Source organism: Calidris pugnax, unplaced genomic scaffold, assembly GCF_001431845.1.
Source record: "Calidris pugnax isolate Ruff unplaced genomic scaffold, ASM143184v1 scaffold246, whole genome shotgun sequence".
NCBI classification, from domain to species: domain Eukaryota; kingdom Metazoa; phylum Chordata; class Aves; order Charadriiformes; family Scolopacidae; genus Calidris; species Calidris pugnax.
In genome coordinates, this window is record NW_015090989.1 from 270,491 (window position 1) to 284,587 (window position 14,097).

Genomic DNA, 14,097 nt, shown 5'->3' on the forward strand with positions numbered 1-14,097 from the left:
TTGCGTCTATCTATGGTTCATAAGATAAAAATAAAAATACACCGGAGAGCCTGAGTGAACTTAGACACCATCTTTGTCCTGCTCTTCAGGCACATTTATACCCTGATATGTTGTCAGAGTTAATGTGAAGCTAACTTTTTATGTTGTAAAGTACTTCTTTCCCCTCCATCCAACGTATTCAACTTCAAACACAGGTATTAACACAAAACACTATTCTTTTACCAAAATATGTGATCTTACCAGCAAACTAGGAACTCAGTGTGAATAGACCTAAGTAGAAGGACCAAAGCCTGTAGGAGGTCTCAATCCAGAACTCTGCTAACAGTTCCCACTCTGGCAAAAGCGTTACTCTAATAATACACTACCAAGCTAAACCTCAATTAAAAAAATAATTACTTCAAGCAAGTCACAATTAATATTTGGATGATAACTTTTGAGGTGCAAGAGTGATGGATTAAGAGAGAAAACGCTTGGGGGCCAAAGGGTGCAGATTTTAACTCTGTAAATAAGGAAAGCAAGCTTAATTTTAATTTATGGTACTCTGAAAAATACTTGTACTACTTTCATTGCTTAAATCTAGCTTTCACTTTTCAATCTCCCAATCAGTTTGCACTAATATGACTAATTTTAAAATATATAATTACTTTTACTCTCTGTAGTCCCTTCTCCTCACTTCACCTTTTTTTTTTAACTATCCACTTTTCCTCCTCACTCACTTAAACACATCACTCAGGAACTCCTGGGAGAGGTTTATGAAATTTTCTCAAGAAATAGCCTGAAAGTTTTCAGTTTCTTATTTTCTCATATTAAAGTTTTTCCATTTGCATATTTAAGTCAAAATTAATTAGGCTACAGAATGACTGAGACCAGTGATTATGTGATCAGATCAGAGATCACAAAAAACATAGAACAGTCAAGGCACATCTGGAAACAATCTGATCCAACACCCCTGCTCAGAGCAGGCCATATCCAGCCAGGGTTTGAAGATTTCCAGTAGCTGAGATGCCGCAGCCTCTCTGGACAGCCTGTTTCATGATTTGACCACCCTCACAGTTTTGTTGTTATGGATTTTTTCTTATGCTAACCTGGAACCCCCTATGTTTGACACTGCCTCTCATCCTGTCACTGAGTACTGCTGAGAAAAGCCTGGCTCTGTCTTCTCTACACATTCGCTGTCAGATATTTATACACTTGGATAAGATGCCCTGAGCCTTCTCTTCTCCAGGCTAAACAGTGCCAGCTCTCTCATCCTCTCCTCATATGAAAGCTGCTCCAAATCCTTAATCATCTTTGTTGCCCTTCGCTGTGCTTGCCCCAGTAAATCCTTGTCTCTCTCATATTAAAGTTTGGCCCAGGTCTCAGCGCTCCTGATAAGTCTCACCAGTGCTGAGCACAGGGGAGAGTAACTACCCTCAACCTGCTGGCAACGCTATGCTAAACACATGCCAGGGTGCTGTTGGAATCATAGAATTGTCTAGGTTGGAAGGGACCTTTAAGATCACCTAGTCCAACCGTCAACCTAACTGATAAAAACCCACCACCAAACCATATCACTAAGTACTATGTCAACCCACCTTCTAAATACCTCCAGGGATGGTGACTCAACCACTTCCCTGGGCAGCCCCTTCCAATGCTTAATAACACTTTCAGTGTAACAAATTTTCCTAATATCCAATCTGAACCTGCCCTGGTGCAACTTGTGGCCTTTTCCTCCTGTTGTATCACCTGTGACTTGGGAGAAGAGACCGACTCCCACCTCTCTACACCCTCCTTTCAGGTAGTTGTAGAGCATGATAAGGTCTCCCCTCAGCCTCCTTTTCTCCAGGCTAAACAACCCCAGCTCCCTCAACCTCCCCTCATAAGACTTGTGCTTCAGACCCCTCACCAGCTTCATTACCCTTCTCTGGACACACTCCAGCACCTCAATGCCCTTCAGGGCACTGACTCAGGGGCCCAAAACTGGACACAGTACTCAAGGTGGGGCATCACCAGTGTCGAGTACAGGGGGACAATCACCTCCCAAGGCCTACTCACCACGGTGTTCCTGATACAGGCCAGGATGCTGTTGGTCTTCTGGGACACCTGGGCACGCTGCTGGCTCATGTTCAGCCAACAGTTGACCAACACCCCCAGGTCCTTCTCTGCCAGGCAGCTCTCCAGCTACTCTTCCCCAAGCCTGTAGCGCTGCATGGGGTTGTTGTGACCCAAGTGCAGGACCCGGTTCATCAATCCAGCCTGTCCAGACTCTTCTGCAAAGCCTTCCTACCCTCAAGCAGATCAACGCTCCCTTGGCTGCTTTTGCCACAAATGTGGCAGATTAGAATTTAAAACCAAAATTCAATCGGTTCAAGGAAGCTGAAGAAAAACTTCCTAGTATTAGCTGGATGAGCAGACACTTAGGGCTGACAGAAAACATTTTGATTCAAGTGTTTAGTCTCAAGTGCAGTGGTTGCAAATGAGTCCCATAACCAGGACACAATCACTGGCTGTGAGGGAGCTGTCTCTCCAGTCAGGAATTCTACACCTGCCAAAACTGCAAGTGTAGCTTCATTGAGTTCTTGTTGGGTCAGTTTGGCACTTGCTGTTAACAACAAAGAAACAGTATTCCCCTCCCTCATGACCACCAATCACAGTATAGAAAAAAAAAATATTGACCAGGCGCTTTCAAAGTAATATTATCCAGTATTTCATAAAATCCATATGGTAATGTTTCACTCTGAGATATCTTGCCCTGTCTCAGCTTAGGCTGTAACAGCACTTGTATTAAAACTTACATGTTGGAAGTTATCTTCTATTACTCAATGAAGTAAGACGACTCTGAAAGTTGTTACTCTATTTCAGGTACTATGGACAAATTTTATTTCAAAATTGGTAACAGCTTAGTGTAAAAGGCAAATCTGGACAAATTAAGTTTAAAAAAAATAGGGGAGGGAAGACGACTGTATTTGAATTTTAAAACTTTCAGAGAACAATTTCAAGCAGAACTGAGTGAGAAAGTGTTTCAGAACAGAGACTGGAAGCAGTAGAAAATTAATGACTATGAAATATTTTTTAGTAAAGACAACTGGACTGAACAAGGATGTTACAGACACTCTCTCTCTTCTCTGGTAGTCAGGTTCTGTCACCTAATCCATACATCATGTCACAAAATTAACCATGCTGGCCAATTACATGTAAATTATGGTTGAAGCAAAGTTGGAAAGAATTTTGTTTCTCAAAGAACCTATACTGCTAAATAATCAAGAAAAGTCAGGAACATGTATCTACCTCAACTTCCTACTATTGAAAAAAACAGCTGCTTGTACATGTTAAAAACAAGTATTGATAGGAATAGAGGAAACAGGAGTGCATTGCCTGCTATTCACATCCCTTGCTTTAGATAAAAACAACGTTGTGAGAGAATATGGGTAGTGCCCATACTATACATTCTTAAGTATAATTTAAGGTACTGCATGTTTTTCATGTTATTAGCAGCAAAACTCCTTTATCTAATGCAAAACTACTTTGGTTATCAGCTAAGTGAGCATGAAGGTGGTGATAAAAATAAATTCGCTATGTATTTCATGCCAAAGTTATTATCTTTGCTTCATTTATCATATGCTGTCATACTTTTAGTCAGTCTACACTACCAATAATTCATCATTCTATCAGAGATTATTTCAGATAAATTTGGTAACTTCTGTAAATGTTATAGAAGCATTCTCCAGTTATTGTCTAACTGTCACATGCAGTATTTGTCAAATTTCAATGGAAAAATTCCTGTGATTAAATTAATCTACAGGCTTAATATTAAATGATTGCAGTCATGAAATAACATGAAATAACTACCTTCAAAATTATATCTAATATTACATAAGATGTATAAAATGTCACATGCAATTATTGCCAAAAAAAACAAAGCAGAAGAGCAATTAACATAGTTGAGAGTTCGTATCACTAGAAGCAGGAAAGCAGAAAGTAAAATTAATTATTTGCATCTCCCTCATATGGTTACTTATCAAACCAGGCCTCGTGGGGACACGTGATGTATTTCAACCAGGCAATAAAAAGCAGCGCATAATTACACAACTCCTTAGAGTAACTGGTTTGCATCCTTGAAAATTCTCCAGAAAGCATTCTAACTGTGTGAACTACCTCAACAACTACATTGCTGTCATTTCAGACAAATGATGCATGCAAATGCATGCTTATATAAACAAACAGCGTGTTTACAATGCAACAGTTTAATATAATTACATCATTTAATATAATTACGTCATTACATCAGGTGTAAGACTCACCCTTCTCCTTCTGCTACTGAACGAACTGCGAAGTACTAAGGGAAGATTAGTCTTTATTAGTGACATTTAAGCTAATGGTTCCTGAACTTGAAAAGCAAAAGAACACCTAAAAATGTGAGATTTTCCTAGACAAGCAACTTTTGCTGTATGAAACACTTTCTGCACAGCAAGACTTTATCTTAGCAACACATTATTTTCCTGGTTGTTTAAAGAAATAAATTAAAGCTTGAGACTGTAAAGCAGAAAAATGCTGGATCACTAAAGGTGAGATAAACATTTTCAGTGACAAAGAGACAAAGTTACTACTGAACTTAGAAATTTATGTTTTTCATTATCTGTGTAGGGATTCTTTATCAAACATTGCTTTATACCTATTGCCTAAAGATAGTAGATCCTCAGGAATATGGTTTAGTGATTTTTATTTCTTATTTCTTATTTATTTTTTTGTCAGAGTTAGGTTGATGGTTGGACTAGATGATCTTTAAGGCCCCTTCCAACCTAGATGATTCTATGATTAATACAGAATTACAGAATTATTAATACATTTCATGACTCCTAATGACTATTTTTACATTATCCAAGTCCATGCAACTGCACAAAGAACAAGACAGAGATTACAGATCTAAGGCCATATGTCATAGTTAACTATAACTTCTATGAACTTTATAAACCTGAGTAGTCAAACTTTCTTTAATCAGAAACTACCATTTTGTTTGACCTCCTTTGATCTGGATTCAGCCTAACTGGTGAGAGAGAAAAAAAAATTACTTCATGTAGAAAAAAAAAAAGCCCATTGGAAAACTGTAATCCTGGCTGAAAGCATTTAGGATCTTTTCTATGATGAGGCAGGGCTTGTGGTTATACTACATATACTGGATGTTAAAAAACATATTAAGGACATAGACTGTATTTTAATATGTCCATTTTTACACATGTACAATTCACATAGCACATTTCTTGGGATACAAGTCATTGTCTGATGTGCTTTATAGGATAAGTGCATTTCTGGCCCACAATACAGAGTAAAAAAAAAGGCTTATCAATATTTATTGTTTATGGACCTGATGATATAGATTAGTGAACAATAACTCCTTTCCACAAAGTACATAAATGCATATTTCTGAGATTTCAGTGACTTTAAGCTCCTTTTTGTTTGAATATTTTGTATGCTTAAGCTGTGCACAAATGGCCACACTTTTGTCATGTTATTACTTTTCATCCTTATGCATCAAAGTGAAATGTGAGAGAGAACTCTTACAGGCAGGGTATGAAGACTGGAAGGATCAATGCAGCAATAACTGAGGAACAGATGAAAAGCCGTACTCTCTTTTTTCACCAGTAAGCTGACATCAAAAAAATTGTTTTATTGACAAAATTGTGCTTTAAGAAGTAAAGTCCTTAATATTTACTCCATTATCAAGCTTTACAACAAAGTATATATCGGCAATATTTGCAGCGCTACGAGGTAACTGTACCTATTGGGACAGGAAGCTTTTACAATGAAGACTATCAATATGGAGCACTGTGTTATGACTAATGCAAACATTGCTCATCTTCATGAACTGATTAATTTTACAGCTGAGCACCTTCAGATTACTACATTAATTTACTTTTTTTTTCTTTTGAATAATTTGCTTATTTTATTCAACTTATGTATTCCATAATGAAAAGTCTTATATAAGAACAAGCATAGCACCATATTTGACTTTCTGAATTGTAGATCAGTTCATGAACATCAATGTGGCTTTTTGCTTATAGGTGGCCCCAGTCCGGAAAAGGATCAAGGACGTATTTAACTTGCTAGAGTATTTGTAACCGCAGCCTCCACTAATTTAATCCCATACTTTGTTTCCAGCTGACTTTTACTGGCATTGTCCATTCACTTCATATGAAACTCACACACACACATCATTATAAAAAAATCTTAGGTACCAGTGGAGGAACAGAAGTTTATGGAAGTTTGTATTTTCTTCTGCACATATGTCCCTCCAATAATGGTGAATTGCTACAAAAACACCATTTACAATTTGAGAATAATCTAAAGCCTCCAGAAAAACCTGCAGTTGCTACAACAGCTTCATGTATGTTAACACATTGCATTACTGAGTAAACAAATGCATTGCTTGATTCAAATTAATTACAGTTTCCTTTTCTCAACCGAAAATTTTTGCTGTTACTGTCCCTAATCTAATAAAAGAACTGACTAAAAATGATGCTCTAATTACTAAGATCACACACTAGCAAAAAGATACATTCTTTTAAATGAATAGTAGTTAATGACTATGTCTCAAATCAGTGATAACCTAATGAAATGGAAGATGGTACAAATCTTGAATAGCCACTTCACTGTAGTTCTTAAAAAATTACAGAAAAAAAGGTCTTTCCCAACTGTGATTTCAAAAAAACAGCTCCTTATTGTTTATTAAAACAACTTCTACTTGAGGGGAAAAAAAAGGGAAAAAAAAGAAAAGATGGTTCTAAAAGCTTTTAGAAAAATTTCCATCAGACTCCCTTCAGGAGAAGGGCATTTGAAAATCCACTTCTGCTTGTGAATGATGAGATTTCTTCTGGAGGCTTGAAAATGCTATAAAGACGCTGATACAGTAATAGTCCCAGGAAGAAATAAAATATAAGAATAATTTGTCTTGTACAGCCAAGATATCGAACATAACAATGTTTGCTTTTTGGAAGTGAAACAAATAGAGACTCTACAACAGTTTTTACCCTTCCAGCCTTAGAAAATCTGGTATTTAAATACCAAAAACATGGAAAGGAAAACTGAAAGTTTAATCTAACATCTCAATTTAAGTACCTAAAAAACTTTAGAAGAAAGCTTACCGTTCAAGGCAATTGTTCATATGGTGGATATTTTTATGTAATCCATTAATTACTTACAGAGGGAAGGATTTGTACACATTTATTTTTCCTTTTGTTTATAGCCCTGTACGGTTCTTATGTGGAAATTAAAAAAAACCAAAATACTAGTGGAAAAGATAACCAGGTGTACAAAGCTCCATTACAGTTAAAAATGAAGTGTTTGACCTAAATTTTTAGGTATCTATATTTTGCCAAATAACTCACATAAAAAAATAAACTTCTGCAAAGGCTGGATAAATCAACTGTTTCAACACCATTACTACCAAACACCTAATCTAGAGAATATAAAAAGATGGCCAATATTTAAAATTAACTGCTTGGTAGAGAACTATCTTACATTCAAATCTGCTCTCCAGGATCATGCCAACCAAATTCAAAAACAAATAAGGACTTAATGTATATTACTATAAAATCAAATTAGCATGAAGACAGATGACTATTAAAAATGTGGTTCAGACTCCATTTTTGTCCAGTGCAACAACTGTAGATTTCAGAGAATAATGTAATAGAATTTAGCAGCCATTCAGTCAAATAATTAAAACCATGTATTAAAACAGTAGTGCCAAAAGAAAGTAGTAGTATTTCCATCCAATGTACTTATTCAACATAATCACTTATAACTAAAATTTTTCAGGTTATGATTTTCATAGATAAATTAAGGCATAGAGCCTTCAGTGCCTGGAATTTCCAGTTTTGAACTTTCTGTCAATGCACTATCAAGGACTATTGGAAGAAAGTCCTGCCTTCCAAACAGCCAATCAACTTCATATATAGGAAATCGAAGACCTCACATAGACACATGTGCATTCCTCTCAATAACTGTAGTGAAGAAAGGACAATGAAAGTATATTTCAACAGCACCATCTTAACAAATTATTTTTCTTTCTCCTCAAGATTCTCCAGAACACCAAATACAACATTCTCCTCCCTTTTTTTTTGTTTGTTTCCAGAGGAAGACAACCGTCTGAAACTGTCCAGCCATTAACTATGAAAATTTTAATCATTATCTCTTTTTATTATCACAACAGAGCATGTTGACAATAATCAGCCAAATACCAAATTAACATTTTTCATGTATTTGAAAGTAATGGAGAAAACTAATTCAGTTAAACTACAGAGTATAATCTTGATACAATTTATATAACTGCTATAAATATCAGAAATGCTTAACAAACTCTCATGTCTGTCAAGTGCTTAATTCAAGTCTGCAGCTTGGCAGAGTAATTCATTTTTATGTGATTAAAAAAAAAATCTAAATGCCCATTCCAGAAATGTTTCCTTTCTGTACATTTTAAAGCTGTACTTCAAGACACTTTCAAATGTGCTATACACTGAAAGATGTCAGACAGAATCATAATGTGACTCACATTACATCCTACAACAATTTCCAAGGCAACACTTAAAGGTTAGTAGTAGAACCACTTCTCTTTTTTCAAAACAATTTCAGTTTTGTTGAGTAGCTGTGCACTGGAAAAAAAACACCACTTTGGATACCTGACATGTCTCTAAACTGAAGTGCTTGATTTACCTGCCACTGTTTCAGGAGCTCCCGAACCATTTTGGCATCCTCTAGTATTTTTTCTTTGTGTGTAGCATCCTGCAGGACATTCGCAGTTGTTTCAGCTTCTGTAAGCCAAGCAAGGAACTTTTCAAGATCCAGGTAGAATTGCTGCAACATTCTTAGGGCTGATTCCAGTGCAGCTTCACGCTCACAAACCCTGCAGAAGTACAAAATAGTCAAATGCAGAACTCTTAGGAAGAAAACAAATCTTAATTATTAAATCAAAATATAACAAAGACACACCATGTATTTTTCATGTACCAATCAAGGTAACTTTGTGGATACATTAGCTACTGAACTTGCACTGTTTTTCTGGCAGGTAGGGTTCCTTTTTTATCTTTTCTCCTGAGAAGTAGTAACTGGAATTCATCTAGTAGAAAATGAAGCAAAAGTACTTTGAACGTATTATGCCTGAAACATGCATAATTTAAAAAAAAAAAAATAATCAGAAGTAATTCCCTGAATTTTTTCAGTCAGATTGTTTCCTCATTTGTCATTAATACTGCAGTGGGAAAACCTGTTTATTTTCAGAAATCATGAAATAGTTCCTGGCCACTGCATGGTATGATAAATTTAATAGTTTTGGGTTTTTCTAATCTGAATGTGATAAATTACAAGATCTCTATCAGTTACATGATAAAATAAATTGTTAAATTCAAAGGCTATCTTATCCTTGAGGAACATCTAAGTCATAGATTGGGAAAGAACACTAAAGGCTCCAGCAATTCTGGTGCTGAAAAAACATTAAAGTATATCTGTTCTATCAGCATAATGTAGGTGTCACATCTACTGGTTTTTTTTGTTGAATTTTACCTAAATAGGGATTTAAAAACGTGAGCAAGTAAGTATGACATACTGATCATTAACACGAGTCTGTCCAGGCTACCTAGCTATTGTATCACATGCATATTTGTTTAACATCAGCACAATAACTGAGTAATTTTTTAAGCTCAGAAAACATATAGTAAAGTCAGTTGATAATTTATGTTATTTCAAGGGGATTTAAAGCAATTTCATGCATATCTATGTTTAGTCTGCAAATCTGTGGTCATCTGGATATTTCTAGACAGATTTTCTGTCAAGTTTTATAGTAATTTAGACAGATATTAAGATACTACATTTTAGCAGATATAATTTCTCAAGTTGTAATTTATTGTGACTTTACCAGCGGAAGCCATGAAATTTTTAAGTGCTAATCTCTATTTCAAATCCTGTTTCCTGTCATGAAGGGGTTGTACTCCTTGATAAGTATTATCATCCTAAAACCTGGTATGCCAGTTGAAGTAAGAAAAGAAACAAAAAGCTTCACACAAGTTTTGCCAAGTGGCACTGATTTAGCATGTTTTTCGACAAGCATATAAATAAATTGCAGCAGAGGACAGTAAGAAAAGGAAAATTAAGTCAGAGTACAGGTGACAACAACCATTTCAGAAAAAAAAAAAAAATTCTCCCCAAGAGTCAAATCTCAGAATAGCTACCATATTTCTATCATGTTTGTAATCCTTTAACATCTTATTTGCTTTTCCCAACCACTTTGTGAAAAAAGCAATTTATTCTTGAATCTTTCTTTTTTAATTCAAAAGCTGAGAAAGCTATTGAATGCCTCCCTTAAGTTTATTTGTGTATATTTAACTTTTTGCATGGTATCCTGAGAAGTAGGACCGAACGCTATATTCATCCACTTGTGTAAATACCTAGTGCATTTTAATCCATAAAAAACAAGCACAGATCTGAAGAATGTATTCAGAGGGAAAGCTACTAGAACTATTAATCAAAATCAGAATTTGTATTTTAGAGAAACTTACAGACTACATGAACAAATATAGTATTTTATTGATCTGAGTAAAGAATGTAGTTTTAGTTATGAAAAATTTTCTAGCACTTCTACGATGCACAGAAATCTTATGGCACATAATTCTTTCAGCCTACAGAAATGTGTTGCTTATCTATAAGCAAACTAATACACCCACCAGAAAATATCTAGTACTTTGCATTTTAAATTTTGACACATCTAACATGCAATAAACTTTCAACTACATTGACAGCTCTGCAGCATATCAATAAGATTCACTCTATTTGGCTTTCTAATTACTTCAAAATTATGAGGTTAGAATAGAGAAAAGAAGGTCTAAAAATGAAGAATCAAACTGACTATCAAATGCAGTCTGTGCTAAGATAAATTACACAAAATTATAGGGGAGACAAAAATACATATAGTGAAGAAGAAAGTATTGCACAAAACCAAAATAAAGATGCCTTCCTTTTATTCTATAACATCCAAATATGTTTAAATCCATAGTGAGTACAAGCTGTAAGAAAAGAACATGAAGTAAGCAGAAATATGTTTTAGTGTAAATGGAAAACTGCACAGTAGAAACACTACAAAATACTGCTGAAATACTAAAAGATAATCATAACAAAAAATATTTTTTAATGGAATGATTCAGTTTCTCTCTGTTCGTCTATGATATAAAAAGAAGCACACAGTGCCATCACCAAAAGCTTCTTATTCATTGGGGAAACACTAAAGATGGGATTCATCTTATTTTCATCTAGACAGCAACTACAATCTCTCTGCAAAACACAGAGACATGCATTTCTGAAATTTAATTCCTCCTCCCTTGTCTATACACATCTGTTGAACCAGATTCAGGTCTGAGTCAATCTTTTTCTCTTGACTAAAGTGGTTAGTAACCTAAAGTTTACACAGTTTTAATTTTACAAATTTACACAATTACTAAATTTTACACAACTAAAGGTAAGGTGGTCCCCAGTCTAGTCTGGGCACTGATTTTTAGGAACTAGTGGCATCAGTGACAGTGGATGGACAGACCAAGTCTAGCTCTCCTATGAGCTTTCTTGCAGGACAGAAATTGTGGTACGCTCTTAAGAATGTGTTAGCCAAAATTTCAAGTTGCGGGAAAATGGAGGCATGTCAGAGGAAGCCAGTCACACAATGTGTACGAACGTGAACATTTATACTCATATGAAGAATTTTTTAAGGTTTTAAAAAAAAATCATGAAAAAAGAAAACAAATACCAGCCTCTGCTACAAGAATTTGCTGTGATGCTGAGAACTTTTAAAACCAGTATTTTTTAAACGTAGCTGTTTACCAATATTTGGGAAGATAAGCAGGGCAAAATAAAGTTATCTGAAATCTGTGTGATCTTTATGTTCATATGCAAGGTAATGTATTATTAACTAAAAGCCAGGGTTTATATCATAATATACACATAAAATAAATATACACAACAAAATACATAAAACTGAACATCTTGTAAAAGAGTCTAACAAGAAGAGAAAGTGCTGAGGTATGGGAATCATGGTGTCATTAAACGTACTGCAAGAATTCTTCATTCAACTACCCCCAATCCCATACAATACAAGGAATACAGTGTTTGGAGAGGTTCCATGAGTATGAATCACAGATTCTTTTTCAGTTGTAATACTTACTATATAATTTGGAATGAATCATGACTCTTTAGTCTGGAGAAGAGAAGGCTGAATTTATTTATATATAATTTTTAACTTTATAATTTATATAATTTGGAATGAATCATTCACTTTTGCTGAGTATCTGTTTGTCTATTTGAAATTGTAACATTTATTCACATTACAAGATACATAGTGAGCTGAGTATCTGTTTGCCTATTTGAAATTGTAACATTTATTCACATTACAAGATACATAGTGAGGGTCAGTATATAAGTAACACTTTGAGATGCTCAGATAACAGGAAACATAAGAAGTGCAGAGCATTATGCCAAGGTACACTACACTTTATTAATACGTAAGGAAATACATTGAAGAGTGAGCACAGATTATAGTCATAATGGAGAAAATAACAGATTTATGTTCCACAGATATTTCTTTAAAAGCAATAACAGTGGAGAAATTCTGCATCATTCAATGTTCAATAGATCACTAAACCACACTTTCACCTGAAGACTGTGGTAATCTAATATTATCACACTGAGATGTAAAGTAAAATAACTCGGACTACTGGCTGAAAAAGTATCAGTAAATGATTTTACTTCTGTAGTTCCTGTGGTTCTCTCTATAAAACTGTATTTTCTCCTTTCTGCCATCACAATTCCATACAATTAAAAAAAAAAAAAAAAAAAGAGATACTTAAATTTCCCTTTTCTGGAGTCAACTATCACAGACAATTTGAACTGCATGCATCTTCCTACTAACGCTGGAAGCAGTTTGCACTTTTTCATGAGGATCACATCCCTTCTGCCGGTGTGACAAAGGAACAATTGCAAAGCTTTATTGGAACATTTAATTTTTACTACTAAATAAATGTCAGGTCTTACTGATAACTCTTCTTCAGCTGCTTTAACTTGGACTAATAAAGAACCTATCAAAAGCAGAATAATTTAACCTCAGATAAAATGGGAACATAAGGAGATGTCAAAGATGAATAGAAAATTAAATTCCTAAAATGAACTTTAAATTCTTAAAATTACTATTATTGATAGAATTTTGAAATGCAAGTTCAAAATAAATCATACTAATTGATTTTGGGAATGCTGCTTAGGGGAACTTTCTTCCAGAATCTAGGGACTATATTCTATAGTGCCAGTTAAAACTATTAATACATGCTAGTAAGTGATTAATCTGCAGATTAATTCTGGAATGGCTGATACACATTAAATGTGGAAAACTCTATTGAGACAGCATTTTAAGTACTGCTTTCATGCTGGGGTTGTTCAGCCTGGAGAAGAGGAGGCTCCGGGCAGACCTAATAGCAGCCTTCCAGTACCTGAGTGGGGCCTACAGGAAGGCTGGGGAGAGCCTGTTTACAAAGGCCTGCAGTGACAGGACGAGGGACAATGGCTTTAAACTGGAGGGGAGCAGATTTAGATTGGAGATTAGGAGAAAGTTCTTTGCTGTGAGGGTGGTGGAGCACTGGAACAGGTTGCCCAGGGAGGTGGTTGAGGCCCCATCGCTGGAGATGTTCAAGCTGAGGCTCGATGAGGCCCTGGGCAACCTGGTCTAGTTGGGGGTGTCCCTGCTGACTGTGGGGAGGTCGGACTAGATGACCTTTGGAGGTCCCTTCCGGCCTGGACAATTCTATGATTCTATGTGGTTTTCTGAATCTCAGTCTGCTTGACATTTCACTCAGGGATATATAGTATACTTTCAGTAACACTTTTGCTTAAATATTCCTTTTAATTTGACTATTCTGATAGAGGTTACTAGCATTTCTCTCCTGTAGAGCATTGGCATGTGTACATGGATCTGAGTTTTTTCAGTCATCTTTATACATACATGCTTACGTCCTACTATCACTATTTTGCCTGGCTTGTTGGAAAGCATTCTTTACCCAGTTAATCCTAAAATAATGGAGATTGCTCACCTGTGTGCAACTC

The 14,097-nt window shown here is 35.5% G+C and overlaps 1 protein-coding gene across 7 annotated transcripts in view; it reads right to left on the reverse strand.

The window, feature by feature from the left end:
- DMD (dystrophin) overlaps nucleotides 1-14,097 on the reverse strand; it is a 1,195,780-nt gene that overhangs the window by 261,566 nt on the left and 920,117 nt on the right. For all 7 annotated transcript variants that reach the window (XM_014954058.1, XM_014954055.1, XM_014954053.1 and 4 more), the window contains one exon: nucleotides 8,686-8,875. In XM_014954058.1, the coding sequence (XP_014809544.1) occupies nucleotides 8,686-8,875 (190 nt within the window). The remainder of the gene's footprint in view (nucleotides 1-8,685; nucleotides 8,876-14,097) is intronic.